General features: G+C 39.2%; 1 protein-coding gene across 1 annotated transcript in view; it reads right to left on the bottom strand.

Moving 5' to 3' along the window:
• The window catches only part of LOC124616421 (short stature homeobox protein 2-like), a 122,670-nt gene that overhangs the window by 72,690 nt on the left and 27,700 nt on the right, over positions 1-22,280 (bottom strand). The window contains exon 2 of the mRNA XM_047144728.1: positions 20,409-20,737. Within this exon, the coding sequence (XP_047000684.1) occupies positions 20,409-20,737 (329 nt within the window). The remainder of the gene's footprint in view (positions 1-20,408; positions 20,738-22,280) is intronic.

Here is a 22,280-nt window from a genome sequence, read left to right as displayed (position 1 = left end):
AAAAAACGCATCACAATGTGTTTGGTACGTGAATGTGACTAAAAGTAATACAAGTTATCAGTTCCAGTTTCAGATTATTACACGTTTTCCTTGTTCAATTTGATTGATGTTCATGACAGGACGTGATTGTGTTGGATACCAGTGAATGTGGGAGTTTAGATAAAAAATCGGAAATGATGGCAAATATGCCTGCATGGGAAACTGTGGCGACACCCTACCCCTACCAACAACCATTTCGCTGTAGAGGTACAGGATCAACAGGGCCATGTATCAATCAAAGGAAAATAGAAAATTGAAAATTAGGATTTTTCGTCACATCAATAAAAGGTCATTAGATCATTTGGAATGAAGAATAAGCTCGGAAACTATACGGATGGCAAAGTAAATGTGCAATGTCCTTCGCAAATGATCCATACTAGCATTCGAGTCAGTTACCTTAAGGGAAATCATAGAAGACTACTTGATAAGGCATTACAGGGATTTTAGTGTGGTCGAAGTCTTAACCATTGGACCAATTAGCTCACGATGAGAAACAGTGCTTAGGTGTAACAAATGAATGATGATAAATGGAAAAAAGCAACAGTATGGTCCTTGCATTTGTCAGTTGGTGGCTGAGTGGACAAGTATCAAAGACAAAGGTTTATGTTCAGTCTTTCTGTCACTTACCAGCAGATGTAAACTGAGGCAATGAGGCCACTTTAGTGTTTCACATTGCTACACTGAAAAGTGTGCTCCTAAGCCTATTTCATTTTTTTTGGTAAGTCCTTTTTTAACAAATCGAAAATTTAGCCACCTTTTCATGTTAGTAGTCTCACACTAAATTTCAGTAGTCTCACACTACATTTAAAGTATAATGTACAATGTAATCACAAAAATATCTAATGTATGAATATACAAAGTATACAAAAATGCACTAAATATATCAATATAGAAAATATACTATATTTATAGGATGAATATGTTAAGAAAATTTAGTTTCATACATTAGTATTTCATTCTCCGTATCCTTCTAACCTCTGTATCTTCTAAAAACAGGTTTATCATTTAGCACTGACAGTGCATTTTTATAATTTTTTCACATTTCTGCCAAGTAAACTACTTCTGTATCTATTATTTAAAATACTATTAATATTCTTACCATATTTATATCAACAATTTCAGAATAAGAAGTGTAATGTTTTTTATTGATCCTAAACTTTGATAGTTGAGGAACCTCAAGTATCATATTCTACTTTGCAAGTAGCTGATAAATTTACATACATAACGAACGCATTAAGACACATCTTGGACATTTTCTGTGAAAATGTATGTTCTGACTAATAAGACAAGTTTTGCTCCCCATACATCGCTATATAAAATCTTGTATATGGCTGTAAATAGCAAGTGTAAAGTGAAAGTCTAGAAAATGACGAAAAAAATCAGCAAACCAGTTATGTAACACAGGTTTATTAGAATCTTTGACCTAGGTTTCGTTAATTATAAAATTATCTTCTTCAGGAGGAGAGTGTGATGTCTTGTGACCTTCACAAGCTTGTCAACTGGGATACATACTAGGCTCTTAAGATAAGGTAATTCTGTACAGAGGGCACCATGTGTGTAACGTGCCAGAAAAGCACAAATAAGTACACTGAGTGGCTTACATAAAATCAATTGACAAAAACTGCACATGATTCACTACAAATAATCAGTAACTGCCAAAAGAGTAGTGCATGACTATAGAAAATTATAAGCTTATCATTAACACTGCTCTTTCATACACAAGACGTTTTTCAAAGCAAATGATGGTAAAAACGAATTATTTCAAGCCCTTGTCTCAAAACTCATTATAGCAGAAACAGCTGAAGCATAATAATAAGAATTACGTGGACAGCTTTACGCCCTTTCTCATGGCCACTTGATGGGTATTTACTGGCTGCATGTGCTGTGTTGAAGATATCATTTACTTCACAAACACAGCTTCTTATGTCACTTATCCAGCACTAGATAGTTTAGATTATAGTCCAGATGTCATACTGAAAGAAAACTCCAATATGCACAACTATTTTAAGATATCATGTTTTATTTTATATTGTCACAGTTGTAATTAGATTTTAAAAATTTTTTAGCTTCTTCTTTCATCTGAATGAATCAACATCCTGTGTTTCTAGAGAGGAAAGATTCATGCATTGTACCTGTAATTGCGCTAATGATTTGATGTTTTTATAGAATTTTTCTGTTATCATGAGTTTTAAGACAAGGGTTTTTAAAATAATTTTAAATAATTTCTTCTGCATTAAACATGTGGTTCCCTCTATTCAGAGTGCTAGTAAACTTAAGAGCCTAGTATGTTAGTCAGTTGACAAGTTTCATATGTGAAGTTGACACTGATGTTATCTGATAATCATAACTTGTCATTTTATTGTTTCTGAAGTGAAATTATATTTGAAAAGAGTCAGATGTCTATATTACAATGTACCTTTCCAACACAATATGTAACTTGGAAGTGTTTATGCTAAGCTTCTAGTATTTACTATTTCTGATTTTCTATTTCTAGGTGTAACACTCTCTTTCTAAAGAAGATAATTTTAAAATTACCTAAATGTAGTGTTCTAATAAACCTGTGTTGCGCAACTTGTCAGCTGATTTCTTCATCCTTTCCAAAACTATTGCTATATAACCTAAAGTATTTTCAGGTGTCTTACTACCAAATACAGAACACAGTTTCATAGCTGTTTTTTGAGTTGCTAAGACATTCCTGCTGCAACTCATAGCATACAAAGAATAATTCGCAATAAAATTATAAAGATTCGCAAAAACATCTTCTTTCAAATGAATAATTATTTAAAACTATAGTAATAGTCGATGGCTTTCAGAAATGTATCTGTTGCATTCAAATTCCACATCTCTTAATGGAGTTTAGATAAACATTAAGATGGGAGAAGTAGTAATGAGTGTTATTCTCTCTATCTGTCTGAAATACTACAGAAATGAAGGGAAGCCTATCAAATTCCATCGATATATACTGATTTGTGATATATAATTCGAAATTACTTTTACCATGTAATCTGGCAAACTCTTTAGTCTGTAGCTCTTAAAATGAGATTGGTATTTTATTATTCTGAAGATTATTTTTAACTAATTCAATATCATATACAGAAATATATCTAACAATTCGAAATTCATACTCCATGCTTTTCACAATAATTTTTCGTTTTGCTCCAACAATCTTTTGTGTCTACACTAGCATCGTTAATATCTGACCTCTCAAGAGAAAACTACACTGCTTGACATCTAGGTAAAAAGTAATGGAAATGATTGAAACTGATGGTTTTCAACTTTTTCGTTTATATAGGACAAGAAATCACTTCATCTCATCTCGAAAATTACTATTATATCAGCCAAATTAAAATCGTTAGTTCACCACTCTCATCACTTACAGTTATTGTTAGGTGCTGAACTTTATTACGAATCAGTACAAACAAATAACGATTTGGTTTCAAAACAAGATACACATCAAACTCTGTATTAGGCTTAAAACAAGCACTGGCATTCATTTATCAGTGAAGAGATCCCCAATGTTAATGAACACAGGAACAGCTAAATGCAAACTGACATTAATTAATGCAAAAGTAATAATTGCAAGAATATGATTAGAAACAGCCTTTCATTTCTGCAATAGTGCTGGATCCTAAAAGATTTCCAATACTATTATTTTACCTCCAGACACATTTTAACATCCTTCTCAGTAACAACTCTATTTGAAACTTAATCTGATAGGTTTCTGTGTACAAACAAGTTTTTGAAAAATTTTGATTCTGTATTGACCATTATGAATAGTAATAGTATCTCTAGTGCAGCATAATTTATTATATTTGGATGTAACGCTTGAATTGATAAATGTAGCTTCATATTCAACTTCTGGAGCTTGTGTAAACTCATCTCTTAAAGAAGTAGTCAATTGCTGTCTGAAAATTGAGCTCTTATCATTAAAAAGGAATAATCTAATCATTTATGAAGTAAAAGAAGTTGATATTACTAAATGAGTAAATCTGATTGGGGTTCAAAGATATGACTAAAGGGTAAGAAAACAAACTACCAATGTGAAAAATTATAAAATTTATATAAGTCTGTATGGATGTGGAAAAACAGCTCTAATGATTGTCACCATATTTTAGCAGCACGACAGTTATAAAGATAATAACAGTTATTTTTATTAGCTTGGATTAACATAAATATCATGTAATAACACAGGAGACAAAATCGGTACTAATATAATTATTTTAGCGGAAAACAATGATAATGATGATGATCTAAGTCTAGATAAGTGCAACAATAATTCAGAAGTTTTACTTGGTGATGTTACTCTCATAAATGAGGTTGTAACAAGAGAATATTTTCTAGAGAAAGACAGAAGGGAAGAGTCTGATTTTATTTAGCTCAAATGTGTTAGAAAGTTCCTACACAACTAGTGATGGAAAATCATAATTTCTTAAAAATGTTTTGAAAAGATGATACCTAATATAAGTAATATTTATGACGAATTTGAAGGTGGAGCTTTAAAGTTTGATAAAACGAAAGAAATGTTCTGTAAATTTTGGAATGACAAATTTCACTTTATTACATTGGATTGGAAAACAAATCTAGAAAGGAAAAATCTAAATAAGACGCAAAATTTAAAAAAAAGTTAAATGTTAACTATTATCATAAAGGTAAATGTAGTTGTAACCTTAAAAATTACTGATAAATGCTGAGCTACCCATCGCAAATTGAAAGTTGAGGAATATGTATGGTATGATTATTTTATGAAGAAATTCCATATGATTTCTGTGAGATTGTAACTACGTCTTAGAAGAAAGTTATAAACACAAATTAGTTGAAGACAGACCTCCAAATTGTGATGAAGTATTAAGAGTTAAATATAATCCAAATCAGTTAACATAAACAATAGAATAAAAGAACTATTGAATAGAAATACTATTTTTAAAGAAATTAATTTAATTTAAACAGCAGGTTTCAGAAGATGCAAGTAAGCATTTACAAAATTAAATTATACCATAAACAATTACATTATCTATATTTTCAAATTATTCTGACATTTATTAAATCCTAACCATTTAAAATATACTTTCTTATTTACCTCTATTATAACTTCTTCAGTGTTACATAAATATGGATAGTTTGTTTTCTATATTCATATTCATAAAAAATAACTTCTACATATTTCAACTTGTGTGTCATTAGATTGCAAACTACTACATCAGTTTCTTCAAATATTTATTCTCACCAGATGGTTGTATATCCCATTTCAAATATACCTTTTTATTTGTGGAGTCTTATTTTAGCTCCAATGTGAAACTTAAAGTGTGGTGCCGCCGCCAGACACCACACTTGCTAGGTGGTAGCCTTTAAATCGGCCGCAGTCCGTTAGTATACGTCGGACCCGCGTGTCGCCACTATCAGTGATTGCAGACCGAGCGCCGCCACATGGCAGGTCTAGAGAGACTTCCTCGCACTCGCCCCAGTTGTACAACCGACTTTGCTAGTGATGGTTCACTGACAAAATACGCTCTCATTTGCCGAGACGATAGTTAGCATAGCCTTCAGCTACGTCATTTGCTACGACCTAGCAAGGCGTCATTACCAGTTACCGTTGATACTGAGAATAATTTACCGTCAAGAGCGACGTTCACCATTAATGGATTAAAGTTAAGTATTCCACCAGCTACGTCCGTTTTTCTAAATTCTAATTTCCTTGTCCTGTTCCAGACCTCACGCCAGCCTGCGTGAGCTAAAACACATGCATTTCGGCTTCCTCTAGTAACCCGGTCTTGGCTCTCCTGCCAACCACAACATTGGCGACGAGGCAATATCGCGTTCTTCAGTATACTGCTCTGATTTACTGGTGTAATGGCTTCGCCACCATCTCCATATGTACTGTCCGAATTTTATCGCTTACAGAATCAGCAGACGCAGGCCTTACTGGATGCCCTTGGACAGCTCGTCCAGGGTCAACATGCAGTGCAAAACGATGCGGCAGCCACCGCTCCACCGCTAACGCAGCCACAACACACTGTTGTTCCAACGTTTCGACCTTTTGATGCTGCACTGGAAAGCTGGACGGAGTGGTCACGCCAATTCGGATTCCATCTCGCCGCCTACAGAATTCAAGGTAACGAGTGGCAGCCTTATTTGTTATCATCGGTAGGGGTGACCACGTACCGTGTGATAGTCAAATTATTTCCCCAACGCGACGTAGCAACTCTGTCCTACGAAAATATTTTGTCTGCATTAGATGCATATTCCAAAGAATCAGTCAATGTAGTTGCAAAAAGGTATTCCTTCTTTCGTACAAAACCTACGGCAGGTCAGACTAATCGGGAGTGGGTTGCCACCTTGCAAGGCCTTACTAGGTTCAAATGGCTCTGAGCACTATGGGACTCAACTGCTGAGGTCATTAGTCCCCTAGAACTTAAAACTAGTTAAACCTAACTAACCTAAGGACATCACAAACATCCATGCCCGAGGCAGGATTCGAACCTGCGACCGTAGCGGGCTTGCGGTTCCAGACTGCAGCGCCTATAACCGCACGGCCACTTCGGCCGGCGCCTTACTAGGGATTGTGCTTTTGAGTGACAATGTGGACTCCCTTATTCAGATACTATGGTACGTGATGCAATTGCACAGAGCATTTCTGATGTTCGTATAAGGAAACAGATTTTGAAACTAGTCAATCCCTCCCTTCAACAAGTGATAGACATCTTTGATCGGCAGGACACACTTGACTTTGCTCAGGAATCATTTGAACCTTCACCAGCCGTGTGTCAGGTTAACTGGCCCGCCGGGTGAGCTGCACGGAACAGTAAACAGTCCTCGCGCCCGGTCGCGCTGCAGCCGCCAGGCTCTCAGCCACGTGTGCCGCGCAGGCAAGCAAATGGAGCGCTAAAATCATGCCCGCGGTGAGCTACTAGACATTCGCGTGAGAATGGCCCGTCACGCCAGGCTATTTGCTTTTTCTGTAATAAAAAAGGACATGTTCAGAGTGTTTGCCAGAAAAAGCTCAGATCGGTAACTCACAAGCATTCCAGGCCCTTTGCTTCACGCCGAATTCGAACCAAGGATACTCAGGCTCATGAAACTTCGCCCATGGAAATTCATGTAGTTTATTCCACTCCGCCCAGTGCCACTCTCTCGAACAGTGACTGTGTACGTCCCACAAATAGTGTGCGTCGACATCGCCGGAGATCCCGTCAAGTCGCAAGTGATAATGTACCAGTGTCAGTTCACGTTGCACGAGACAGTCGCTCTTGTCGTCAGCAGGACAATAAACTTTTTGTAGATTTGGACATTAATGGCAAAGTGATACCATTCCAGCTCGATACCGGAGCTGCAGTTTCACTGATCAATCAAGACACGTACAAACAGCTGGGCACACCTTCGTTGCGTGCCACAAATGTTAGGTTAACTAGTTATTCCGGTCAAGTTATCCTTGTGTTAGGACAGTGCAGCCTTCTTGCAACATACAACGGACACACAAAACTTGTGTCATTTTACGTCCTTCGTTCTTCTTCTGCAGTGAACTTGTTTGGTTTAGATTTATTTCAGTTGCTTAACTTGTCTATAGTAAAACAGGTCCTTCAGACAGTGTTTCTTGTCTATGTGAAGAATTTGCAGACATTTTTGCACCGGGCCTTGGTTGCGCTAAGAACTATAAAGCACATTTGGAACTAAAAGTAAACGCGCAACCGAAATTTTTCAGAGTGCGCAATGTTCCCCACGCATTGCGTGATGAGGTCGCAAAAACATTACACGATTTGGAATCACAAGGTGTCATTGAACGTGTGCAGGCTTCTCTCTGGGCATCACCCTTAGTAATTTTGCCAAAACCTTCCGTAAAATTGAGACTTTGTGTGGACTTCAAGGCAAGAGTGAACCCACAACTAGTGATTGCAACTTTTCCTTTACCCCGCCCGGAAGATCTTTTTGACAAACTGTGCCCGGGTAAATATTTTTCGAAGTTGGACCTAGCAAATGCGTACTTGCAAATTCCAGTGGACGAAGAATCCCAGCGCGTTTTGGTGGTTAACACGCATCTTGGTTTGTATCGATTCAAACGACTGCCATTCGGGTGTGCATCCAGCCCTGCATTGTTTCAGCAATATCTACAAACTGTTTGTGCGTCAGTCCCTACTGCAGCAAACTATCTGGAAGATATTGTGATCTCCAGAAAGACGGAAGAAGAACATTTAGCCAATCTCAGAACATTATTTCAGGTCTTGCGACAAAATGGTCTTCGATTGCGGAAGGACAAATGCATGTTTTTGCTCGCGACTTGCCCTACCTGGGACATGTACTCAATGCCCAAGGCATACGTCCCAGTCCCGAGCACCTCCGTGCCATACAAGACTTGCCTTCGCCGCAGAATTTGAAGCAGCTACAGAGTGTGCTGGGAAAAATCAACTATTATCATAAATATATCTCACACGCCTCTTCCATTTCAGCTCCGCTTCATCGCTTACGCCGTAAAGGTGTTCCGTTCGTCTGGACGACGGAATGCGAACGCGCCTTTCGCCAGTCGAAATCGACGTTGCTTTCCAATACTTGCCTTACGCCATTCGATCCCCAGAAGCCCCTTTTGTTGATGGTGGATGCATCGGATTTCGGGATTGGTGCTGTGCTTGCGCACAAAGATGGATCGCACGATCGCCCTATTGCTTTTGCGTCCAAATTGCTCTCGTCTGCGCAAAGAAATTATTCACAGATCGAGAAAGAAGTATTGGCTCTTGTATTTGGTGTTACAAAGTTTCATGATTTCTTGTATGGTCGTCACTTTACCATCATCACAGACCACAAACCTTTGACATCGCTTTTTCATCCGAACAAGCCTGTACCTCCACGTACAGCACAGAAATTCATTCGCTGGTCTATTTTCCTCTCGCAGTACCGCTACGATATCTTGTATCGGTCCACTGCTAAGCACGGAAACGCCGATACGTTGTCCCGTTTGCCTGTTGCTGAGGATAGAGCATTCGATTCCTCCGAACTTGCTTGCATGTTCATTGATTCGGAAACCGATGACGTGGTCGAATCGTTTCCGATTGATTTTCGTCGTGTAGCTACAGCCACAGCTGCCGACCCTGTCCTTGCTGCCGTTCTGCGTTTTGTTGCTACGCAATGGCCCTTGTCAAAGTCACGGATCGGGGATCCGTTGGTTTGCCGATTTTTTGCTCACAAGGAGAGACTTTTTGTACGACGTGGTGTTTTGCTGTTGCGTTCTGATAATGATCAGTCCAGGGTCGTGGTCCCACGTTCGTTACAGTCCTCTGTCTTATGGCTTCTCCACCAAGGACATTGGGGTATAGTGAGAACGAAACAACTTGCTCGTCAGCACTGTACTTGATTCGGAATCGATGCCGCGATTACGAATATGTGCTCTTCTTGCATGGTGTGTGCTGAACAACAATCTGCACCGCCGCGGAAATTCTTTGCATGGCCAAAAGCCACTTCCCCTTGGCAACGCTTAGACCTCGATTTTGCTGGTCCGTTCTGGAATGCTCGATGGTTGGTTGTTGTCGATTCATTCAGTAATTTTCCTTTTGTTCGGATGTCTTCCACGACGTCATCTGCCACCATCCAAGCGTTATCTGCTATCTTTTGCATTGAAGATCTTCCACAGACTATTGTTTCCGACAATGGCTCACAATTCATGTCCGCAGAATTTCAATCATTCTGCAAGGTCAATGGTATTCAACATCTGACGCCCGCGCCGTTTTCGCCACAGTCAAACGGTGCCGCTAAACGATTGGTCAGGACTTTCAAGTCACAGATGTTGAAGTTAAAAGCGTCGCATTCTCGTGAGGACGCGTTATTGCTCTTTTTGTCCTCGTATCGCTCTCAGCCTCGAGATGGTCGCTCGCCGGCTGAGTTGCTCCACGGTCGTCATCATCGAACCTTGATGTCTTTGCTACATCCGCCGTATCAGGTTCCTGGCAGAGGCCGACACCTGCTTTTGCTCCAGGCGACGTTGTCTACTATCGTCACTACCGAGGTTCACGGCGTTGGCTCGAAGGGCGCATTCTTCGCTGCCTCGGACGCGCTAAGCATCTGGTTTTGGGGGCATCTGGTGAGGTGCGCCGGCATCTCAACCAGCTGCGCCTCTGTCGTCACATGGGATCTGCCGCTCGCCGTCTGCTTTCAGCGACGGTGCCGTCCGGTCAGCGCCCTGGGGACCCATCTACTGGCTCGCCTCAGCCCCAGGTGTTACTGACGCTGCCTTCCGTTTTGCCCCATGGCGACGCGCCGCCGCCGCCGCCTGTTCTCCCGCCGGCGACGCCCGCAGTGGGCGCTTCGCTGCAACCGCCGGGCGCCTCCCTGGGTCACGCGCTGGCAATCGCTTCCCGTGACCGGATGTCCTCCGACATGGAACTCTTGCCCGCTCCAGACCATATGTCGTCTTCGCCCGTCGGGTGCCCCGGCCCAATGGAGGTCGACCCTTCGGCCCCTCGTGTCTCTCTGCGGGCGCATACACTGCATGTTGGCGTGCACCCTGGAGCAGGTTTTCAGGCGTTTCCTAGCTCCCCGCGGTCCGAATGGCAGGGTGCGGGTGGCACAGCCTCGCCTGTTGTTAGGCTCCCCACCTCGTCGCGTACGTCAACATGGGGTCCTCCCCACGGCGGGCGGAAGCCTTATGCCACAACCGTACGCCGATTTGCGGGGGAGGAATGTGGTGTCACCGCTAGACCACCACACTTGCTAGGTGGTAGCCTTAAAAATCGGCCGCGGTCCGTTAGTATACGTCGGACCCGTGTGTCGCCACTATCAGTGATTGCAGACCGAGCGCCGCCACACGGCAGGTCTAGAGAGACTTCCTAGCACTCGCCCCAGTTGTACAACCGACTTTGCTAGTGATGGTTCACTGACAAAATACGCTCTCATTTGCCGAGACGATAGTTAGCATAGCCTTCAGCTACGTCATTTGCTACAACCTAGCAACGCGCCGTTCCAGTTACTATTGATACTGAGAATAATGTACCGTCAAGAGCGACGTTCACCATTAATGGATTAAAGTTAAGTATTCCACCAGCTACGTCCGTTTTTGTAAATTCTAATTTCCTTGTCCTGTTCCAGACCTCACGCCAGCCTGCGTGAGCTAAAACACGTGCCTTTCGGCTTCCTCTAGTAACCCGGTGTTGGCTCTCCTGCCAACCACAACATAAAGCGTTGCACATTGTGCAGTTTTAAACAATGGATGTATAAGTTTCTCATTATGCTTATTTACATCTTTAGGTTTCATCTTTATTTTTGTATGTATTTTTATATTTTTTAACTGATTTTGGAACTGTATCAACCTACTGATGTACCACGTTTCTCCAAATTTTCTTTTTGTGTATACTGTTAAACTGTTCTACAACAGATACCTTTGTCTCTATGAAAGCAGAATAATGATTACTTTCATATCCATTCATACATTTTTTTAAAAACTCTGTTTGAAAATGTTTAAAATGTTTATGGGATGTTATTTGAAAAGCGTCACATAGATCCCCCCCCTGTTTTACTTTCAACCAGTGTAAACTTTAAAAATATGTTAATTTACATTACGAAATATTTATATTCTTCACTTATTTCTGAAATTCCTTTCAAGTTTCCTGTATACATTTCTAATATAATTGCTGGTCATAAATTAACATTCCAAATGAAACAATATTTTTTACTCATCATTTTTTGTATATTTTTTAAAGTTTCTTCACAAATATTTCAGTTTCTTGAACCTATTTATACAAATGCAATTTAACAAATTTATTTATTTTGCTTTTCCATACTGTACAATTACCTTCTGTCCACTGTCTTCTGCTTTTAGTTGCTGTTCTTTGCTGATGATGAGCTTCTGAATAGTTCTTGCTAGTCACACACCAAATATTGTTGATTATAAAAATAAAATAAAAAATAAAACAGTTAATTCTTTTCATTGATATCTTGAATAAATGATAAGACAATTAACCAAAAATTAATATTGTCAAATCTTCTCTGGTTTTACTTGACTAATTTAATCTAAACCAATCAAACGATGGATGATTACTGAAATTAGATACTCAGTAGTCTTTGGAATACCAACTGATAGTTCTCAATTACACTCTGATATTTTCACTTTATGATGAGTAGGATGTCATTTTACATCAGATTTGACACCTATTAGACAAAGTATTTCGTCTTTGATACAGTAATCTAGTATATATCCAAGTTGCTATCACTTTGTACAAACATGAATTCAGTTTCTATTAATCACAGACTTTATTCTTCAGTTTTGTTGTTGGCTAATGTAAAGGTTGTAATCTATTTTTAAAAAATATTTTGAACACGCTTTCTCTATAATTATTAAATGTGGTCAGCAGATTTGAGACTGAATATTAGTTTGTTCAAGATTGCAATTTAAATATCGCTTATTAACTAATCTATTGAAACTGCTACACTTCAATTAACTAATCATCTGTTTATGAGATTGATGTATTTTTTATTTTTCTTACAGATAACAGCAAAGTACTTTCCAAATTTGATGTATTATATTTCTGTATCTCTTAGCTCATCTAACTTGACTTTTTTCCAATTTTTTTGTTTAAAAATATATTTATTAGCTTCAAAATTTCGGTAAACCATCACAAAATAGTTTTAAACATATGAACACAAAATCACACATGTGTATTTCTTGAAGTTTAGAATTTTATTTTCATTATAACATAGCTTATTGATCCCACATATTTAAAAAAAAGTATTTTGGATCACTTCTTCCAAATGAATCAAAGACAGATCTCTTATTGGTGTATCTATAACAAGAAATCCAGTGTCTACAAACATGATCTAATAAATTTAATTTCACAGTTCCAGATTTAATTATTTCTAATATTAAAGAATCTTAATCAGTCAAAAACAGTTCCAAAGCTCTTAATCTTAAATGCCTTCATTAATTATTCAGCAACAAAATAACTTGGAGGATGCGCCTGATTTCTAATTTTTTCCCACTATTCTTTCATTCATTTCGACTTTACACCTCTTTTCTTCAGCTTATTCAGCACCTTCTTTTAACAAGCTGCACTTGTAGCTGGTACAGCTCAGCCAGCTAAAGATCCAAAACCTCTTTATGCAGCAAGTAGCAGTGGATGAATTCTTGGTTCATGTAGATTTAATGTAGAAGTTTCTTGCTTTCTACAATCTGCTATTGAGCTGGACTGGTTAATGGTAAAATCTAATTACCGTCTTCTATAATTCGATTTTCTTTAGATTTCTATTTGTTATTTAGTAGTTTAATCTCTGTTACGTTTCAGTTTAGGATTTCACACACAGTAATATTATGATGAATATTAAATAATTTCATTTAATAGTGAAAAATTTCGAATTCCTTAACCATAATCATCAGCTGCAATACCAACACATCTTTTTTTCTTTCTCTATGTATAATGTGTCCAACAGATGTTGCAGATTTCTCTTTTCCAACTGAAATTTCTGATATGTGCATTCTATCCTTTGTAGCTATTTGGCGTTTTTTACATGCTATTTTTGTACTCTAAATTGTAAAGCTCTGTATATTTAATATCACATATTTTACAAGGTGTAACTTCTTTGTCACTTCTAGGTAATCCTTCATCTGATATAATTCCTGGACCACATTAAGAGTAGCCAGGTAGATGTATTTCAAAAGGAAGTGTATTAATCATCCAATTAACTAATCCTTCACCATAAAATATTGCAGTGTCTGTGTTACTATTATTACGAAGCAAAGTTCCTTTTGACATGTATGCATGTCCTAAGGTACAGGCACTGTGGCAACCACAGCCATTATGAAAGATATGAAATGAATTTGCAGTTGCGAATAAGGACAATCATCAGCTATAGAATGGAATGACGACGTGAAAATCTGTGCCAGATCGGGACTTGAACTCGGATTTTCCCCTTGTTGCGAGTGGTCACCTTACCATTTAGTGATCCGTGCATGTCTCTCAGTCAGACCCAAACTTTTGTATGTCACCAATCATGCATCTATCATCTGTACTTGTACATCCATTACGTATATTTCTATACAGGTCAGACACTGCCTTGAAAGTCGCTTGCATAGTATCGACAGAGAAATACAATATTGCAGTGCCTGTGTTATTCTGATTACAATGCCAAGTTCCTTTCGACATGCGTGCATGTCCAAAGGAACAAGCACTGTGGCGACTACAGCCATCATTCGCAGCTGTGAATTGATTTCACGTGTTTCATAACATTGGAAGAAGGCACTGAAACAGTTTTGGATGAACAAAATCAGTATTATAGCTTTTTCTGTCATTTTCCATTTCGGTGTAATTATGGTCAGTAAGCTATGGAATAGATGATTTCAAGTCGCTTATTGATTTTATGTAAAACCAAAACGTCTTAGAGTTTTTAGTTAGTTCAGTTAATTTCAATGATAGTCACAAATGCTCCTCTCATAATCTCCTTTAGCTCATTTCTGCTTCGTTCAGCTTTTGTGTCTCTACTAACTTTTAACTCTTCTTTCATCTATGAAGAAGCTGTCTTTGTTTACATAGCAGTCTTCTAGCACAGCTATTAAGCCAAGGTGGGCCTTTCCCATGCCTTCACTAACTTTGAAATGGCAGTAATTAGATAACTGATCATGGAACGAAAAAACATCTATAATTGCTTAATATTGGAGTGGCATTAGAACCAAATGAGGTACCTGTAAGATTCTATAGAGATTATGCGAAAGAATTTGCTCCACTTCTGGCATCAGTTTACTGTAGGTCGCTGGACCAACCAAGTGTACCAAGTGACTGGAAAAAGCGCAGGTCTTTGCCACTTTCAAGAAGGGACATAGGGCAATTGGACTTCATTATAGCCTTATATCATTGATGTCAATCTGCTGTAGAGTTACAGAACATGTTTTATGCTCATGTATTATGATGTTTTTGGAGAATAAAAATCTCCTCTATAAAAATCAACATGGATTCTGCAATTAGAGATCTTGCAAAACTCAACTCACTCCCATGAGATCCACAGTGCTATAGACTGGCACACAGGTTGGTATCTTGCAGATAGACCATGATATGTCGTTCTTAACAGAACAAAATTGCCAGATGTAAAGCTCATTTTTGGGATATACCAAGGAAATGTGATAGGACTGATGTTGTTTACAATGTATATAAATGGTCAAGCAGGATGAGAAAAGTTTGATAAATTTTTATTTTGTCTGTCTCAGTTGCATGAATATACAGTAGCTGATGTTTATGGGGATAGATAGGTATAAAAGAAATTAAAACTAAGGAATCTGTAGGTTTGTTAAAGTCACTGGACATAGAGCTTTATATACACCTCTATACTGTATAATACTTTTTTCAAATTTGTTACTATTTTCATGGATCTATATTGCTCTTTGATATTGAATAGGCAATTTTCAATCTTTGATGATGTATTATTTATAACACACCTTTTACTTAAGTAACATCTTTTTTCTGAACTTTACAGGTATATATTTTAGTTATGAATCCCATAAATTCTTTCATGATTTTTCCACTGTATTAATTTTTCAACTTTATTAAAACTTTCTTCCATATCTGTGCAGAAATATTCATTTTTCGTATCACATATGTATGAATCTGGATCTTTATAGCATAATTCAATATTGTATTCACAGTTTGGTTTTATAAGACTATACTAAAAACATACATTAGTACTTTTAATCAATCTGAAATAGTGATACCTATAAAAATTTGTGTACTAAGCTACATTTCTGTCTTCTGTATAGATATTGCTGCTACATCCTCATTAATGATTGTTCTGCTCTGAATCAAGACAAACTCCTCTGCTTATAACTAGGGCTACTGTATGTTCTGAGGAAACCTTCTTGATATTCTTAATTTGATCTTTATTCAAATAGGATGGTACATTATCTAATGATGAAGCCACTAACCTAAATGGATAAAAAATCTTAAGTTTAATCTGTTTGAATTCTTTCCTATGCTTGTATTATTATTTGGGATTTAATCGTTTTTTCACAACCATATCCTTATTCTGTAAATCAAGAGATAAGGATGAAATACTAAAATATTGTTGGATACATGGACATAAAGTTAGAACATTTATAATTAAGTTACAATACCTAAGGAAAAAAAGTTTGTCACTTACTACATTTTCGGCTATCATGCAGTAAAACTATAGCTGGCATAAGGCTTGACATTTTAATATATTAATTACTTACTACAAACATTGTTTCCAACGCATTTTGTAGACAATATCCATATATAACACTGAATGTACTTACAAAATTATATTTTTTAGACACATGATTCAGAAGATCATCTTACATATTATGGTGTTGAAAAATTAGCTTTTGCTTAAAACAGAAAGCAAATTAGCCAGACTATAGTTATTCAGTGTGTGATAATGAGAACCCTTCATGACTCTCAACAAACTTTAAACATAATTTTCTGAACTTTTCTCGCGTACATGCTCAAGATCAAAATTTTAACACATCAACTCATTTGTAAAGTAATCACACATTTGGAACTGTTTTATACAAGGGAGATCGATATTTAAAGAATCAAAGGTGGGAGGTTTATATATTTTTCTAGATTTTTTTATATTTCTGTATGATATACTTTGGAACATTTGTAGAATCATAGATTTTACTTTAAATATATCAAGACACTACTGAAATTTAGTGTGAGACAACTAAAATGAGAGGTGGTGTGATTTGGCAAAGAAACGGGGCTACAAGAGGTATAAAATGGGGTTAAGGGTACATAATTGTGTAGAGTGAGTCCAAAAGCAGATATCGTCTGATAGCCTTGTAGCAACTATCATCACTCCTTTCACCTTTAGAATTGATGTGTGTGTGAAAATGTCAAGCTTAACTATAGTTCAGAGTCTACTCTGAGCTGCAGGTGCTCCTGAAATTGGCTGGGTAAGGGCCATTGTTGAATCCTGACTTGATGATAGCGTTATCTATTCTTCTGATCACCATTTAATCGAGATTATGTAATTTTAAGTCTCTAGGTAGGAATTTTCGTATGATACAAGGGTCCCTCCTTCAGCAACGTGACATGACTATCAGTGTGTGGTGATTCTAACAACTTCCTCTCTCCTCTTCATTTCAGACTAGCACTTGCACACAATGGGCTCAGTTACTTCTTGCATATATTCTAGTCTCTGTCTTAAACTATTGTTTGTGGCCTCTACAGCTCCCTCTGGTACCATGGAAGTTCTGCCCCAACACATGTCCTTTCGTCTCATCTCTTCTTCTAGTCAGTATTTTCCACAAATTCTTTTTCTCATAGATTCAGGGTATGACCATTTCATTGATTTTCTTATCTGTCCACTTAATACTAGCCATGAGCTAACAATGTATTATTGTGCTCTGTCAATCCAGTTTCGTCCTAATTCAAGTTGCATGTGATAAGAGGGAAATTGAATTTTGCTTGCAGGGACTTTCAGCATAACTATTTCAGAGACTAAGTGTGAACCGACATTCCAACATAGGAAATGAGTTATTGTAATGAATTTACATATAATGAGATAAAGTTAATTCATACAGTAGCCTTCAATGATTCAGCGATCCTTCCTCCATAAGAGAGAGACACTAACAGAGATGCAAAAAAATCAGCACAGAAAGGAAACAATACATTAATAATCACTTAAAAGGTAGAGGCATTATTGATGCACTATTAAACCTGGGTGGTAGACACACAGACAACATTCAGTTACACTGGTGACTAGTCCTATGCTTGTAAAGGTGATACAGTGTTGGATAATCTCACGATAGGTCAGAGAGATTGGAGAGTGAGTTGAATGCATCAGAGAGCAATCGAGGATATACTGGAAAGGAGGGGTTGTGCTGACTTTTTATCACACGGCTCCTGCATGATTTAGTTGCACTTGCAAAATGGTGGCAACTAACTACGGTCGACCTTGTGAGCTTCTGTCCAAAGTAATGGATGATAGAACCGTATCATGACCCAAGGAGGCAAGGGCCATGAGTTCATCACAATGACCGCTGGTTTCTTCCAAATGCACTATCTAATTACTTGAATATAGGGCAATCGAGATGATGCAACTGAGCACCGAAGTGTTATTATAAACTAGGAGTGGCTGGACGTCTGCATGCTTCGGACCTCAAAAAATGTCTCATACCAACTGCCGGGGAACGTAATGGGCAGTGGTCAAGTTCTACCTTCCAGGACACAGAATGCAGACAACACCTTCAGCACGCAGGTGTTCCTCATCCTGTCTTCGTTCCAACTCTCATGTATGGTGTCTTTTTCTTCCTTTCACTGTGTCTCCTTGAAGAAGATGTAGTCTTTTAAACCTCTGGCAGAATTTAAATCGAGCCCCATTTTCGGAAATAAGTAAATCCGTTCATAATTACTGTATCAAAAGTCAGATTCAGGTATAATGCTTTTTAGCAGGTAAGGCATCTAGCTCCTATTGCCTCCTTTTTCTCCAACGTTTTACTGAGGGACTAATTACAATATAGAGTTTTACATGTTTCTAATAATAGAAGCAACATAAAAAATAGAAGTTCATCAGGGTGTTAGTCGTAAGTAATGGATCCAAATTATGTACGGATATGTATGGATTTTTAATTACTTATCGCCATTGTCTTTATTAAAGACACTGTGCGAGTACTCATGTACACATTCCGTCCAGAAATTTCCGTGACTGATTTTATTCCTGGCGTACAAGTGACATGAGCGCAGTAACGTTGTGGCAGCTGGAACTAACATCTGTATACACTCGAAAAAGACGGGGATTCGACCAGTCAGTTGTGAACAGGGAATCTCAAATAATAAACGTGCGGCTTTAGCATGTCGACGTTGTTGGTTCACGTAACACAATGAGGCTACATCTCTAAATCATGTGTTGTAGACATTCACCACAATTTTTTGAGGAGGAGAAGTGTGTGACAAGTTTATTGGCTCTAAGCACTACAAGACTTAACATCTGAGGTCATCAGTCCCCTAGACTTAGAACTGCTTAAACCTAACTAACCGAAGGATATCACACACATCCATGCTCGAGGCAGGATTCGAACCTGCGGCCGTAGCAGCAGCGCGGTTCCGGACTGAAGCGCCTAGAACCGCTCGGTCACAACTGCCGGCGACTAGTTTATTTCTCACACCTTCCAAACAACTGTCCGTGTTTTGCTTTTAATCAAGTCGTCTGCCACGACTTGATTAAAAGCAAAACACGGACAGTTGTTTTCTGTAAAAGTCATCACGACTGTATACTTGGTTTTATCAATATGAACCCTCTATAAAACAAGAAACTGCAATCATTCGCATGAATGGTCAAAACTTTTCCGGCATAACCCGCATTCAAGCCAATGTAGTACACATGGTGAACAACATTCCAAAGAAGGACGTTTCTGACCATTTAACATGGTAGTATGAAACTTCCTGGCAGATTAAAACTGTGTGCCGAACCAAGACTCGAACTCGGGACCTTTGCCTTTCGCGGGCAAGTGCTCTACCAACTGAGCTACCCAAGCACGACTCACGCCCTGTCCTCACAGCTTTACTTCTACCACAACCTCGTCTCCTACCTTCCAAACTTTACAGAAGCTCTCCTGCGAACCTGTAAAGTTTGGAAGGTAGGAGACGAGGTAGTGGTAGAAGTAAAGCTGTGAGGAGGGGGCGGGAGTCGTGCTTTGGTAGCTCAGTTGGCAGAGCACTTGCCTGCGAAAGGCAAAGGTCCTGAGTTCGAGTCTCAGTCCGGCACACAGTTTTAGTTTCAAATGGTTCAAATGGCTCTGAGCACTATGGGACTCAACTGCTGAGGTCATTAGTCCCCTAGAACTTAGAACTAGTTAAACCTAACTAACCTAAGGACATCACAAACATCCATGCCCGAGGCAGGATTCGAACCTGCGACCGTAGCGGTCTTGCGGTTCCAGACTGCAGCGCCTTTAACCGCACGGCCACTTCGGCCGGCACAGTGTTAGTTTGCCAGGAAGTTTCATATCAGTGCACACTCCGCTGCAGAGTGAAAATCTCATTACGTTAGTATGAACGTTCCGTCCATTGTACAGAGTTAGGGGTATCTGTGTGTGGGCCTTGGGGGGGGGGGGGGGGGCTGGAAGCTAATTAGAACACCGGAAACATTAAAACCACCATTTTAACTTTTCTCTAACTCTTATTAATCCAGACCCGTAACATTTTGAACTGATGTGACATGCTTTTCAGCACATGACGAGGCTGTCTAGGGTCATTGTGTTACAACTGTAAGTGAAAGTCAGTGTAGTTGGCCTGTGGCAGGGAAGCGAGTTTATGCACCCTTATTGTTACTTCTGTTTAAGGTTTATGTTTCGCTCATACTTTATATTTTCTTTTATTGTCTGATTTTGGTTCGTATTATTTTATGTTTGTATAGTTTTGGCCTAGATTTTTAGTGCATGCACGACCCACCTGCACCCTGGCCTCGCTGAGCCCCAGCCGCTGGCTCAGCTCCTCCCGCATGAAGGCGTCCGGGTAGTGCGTCTCGTCGAACAGCCTCTCCAGCTCGTTCAGCTGCTCCAGCGTGAAGTTGGTGCGGCTGCGGCGCTGCTTGTTCTGCTGCTGCTGCTGCTGTTGGGGAGGCGGCGGGGGCGGTGCGGAGGCTCTGGAGGCGGAGGCGGCGGAGGCTGTTGGCACCGGGGGCGGCGGACTGCCCCTCAGCTGGGACTGCGGCTGCAGGCGGGACCTGGCCGACAGCTCCTCCGCCTCCTCGGGGTCCACGTCCGCCTCCAGATCGCCACCTGCGGGCACAACAACCGTAACACACTGCGCTCAGTTTGGACACCAATCGCAGCACATGTGCCTCCTAGTGTTACATTTACTTCAGTATGTGTATCAGTAACCTTTGCAACCGTGCCTCAGAAGCGGCTTCTCCTCAAATCAATAAACTCCAAACTCCAGGTTCTTTATAGAATCGATCTTCCATATATAAGACAGCTTGAAACGTTTGATTACTTTACAATTACACTAAGTTGCCGGCCGTTGTGGTCGAGCGGTTCTACGCGCTTCAGTCGGGAACCGCGCTGCTGCTACGGTCGCAGGTTCGAATCCTGCCTCGGGCATGTATGTGTGTGGTGTCCTTAGGTTAGTTAGGTTTAAGTAGTTCTAAGTCTATGAGATGACCTCATATGTTAAGTCCCATAGTGCTCAGAGCCGTTTGAACCATTTGAATTACACTAAGTTAATGTGTTCATATGTTGATGTTATGCATGTAAAACTTTTATGGTTGAAGACACAAAATTCTAACTATATTAGTTTTGTTACCTGATTATTCACTAACAGACTAATGGGAACATTCACGCACCTCAAAGTTTATGAAGTCATGCCTCCAGAACTATATGTCGTACAATGATAAAATTTTGCATCTACATTCAATGGTATACGTGAACAATTTGTGCAAAATGTGTTGCGAATAGAGTTAGTAGTAAAGAAGTAATAAATGAAAACTTCATGCGTAATCTGAATTTGATTAGATGAATAGCTTAAGTGTAGTAAGCGGTAGATTTTTGCCTTTCATTACTTTGTGAGGGGTGGCGGAGAACGGGGGTGGCGTTTCAGCGAGAAAAAAGTTTAGGAAGGGTTGGATATCTAGTGTAAAGTTTGTTGGAAGTCGCTAAGTGCTGTGATTCGCAAATACTGGATGACTATAGGCAGACATTTGACTTACTGTATTATACCTTTAACGTAAAATTATACCACTTAATGAGTAGGATTTCGCAGCCCTTTAAATTTTCACATCGGTCAATAATTAAAAGAATTAGTGAAAATCACGTATCTGTTTCTTCTAGAAGCCGTCAGATAGGCATCTTGCAGCTGGGACAGGGCGACCGCGTGTGTGTCTCAGCTGTTTACAAATACAGACAGTCACTACACGTGGTGTTGTAGAGAATAGTGTAACACAATCATTTTCGCCCATCAGCAGATACAGCTTTAATACATTTCCACATTGTCGCCTGGTAAACAAAACACTTGCATATGGAATATCAGAACATATACTGGTGAGCCTAAACATTATGACCTCCTGCGTGTTGGTCTACCTCTGAAACGCATTACAGCAATCATTCTGTGTGGCATGTATTCGACAAGTCTTTGGTAGGTTTCCGGAAGTACGAGGATAATCCCAAAAGTAAGGTCTTCTAATTTTTTATAAGTACATAGACCTGTTTATTTCTACAATGTTTTACATCAGTTTACAGCTTGAACATTTAGCTATTTTTACATATAATCACCATTTCTGTCGATGCATTTTGTAGACGCTGTGGTAGTTTCTGTAAGCCTATGTCA

The sequence above is a fragment of the Schistocerca americana genome, chromosome 5 (assembly GCF_021461395.2).
Source record: "Schistocerca americana isolate TAMUIC-IGC-003095 chromosome 5, iqSchAmer2.1, whole genome shotgun sequence".
NCBI lineage: Eukaryota > Metazoa > Arthropoda > Insecta > Orthoptera > Acrididae > Schistocerca > Schistocerca americana.
Note: the sequence above shows the minus strand (reverse complement) of the source record. Positions and strands in the feature narration are given on the sequence as shown.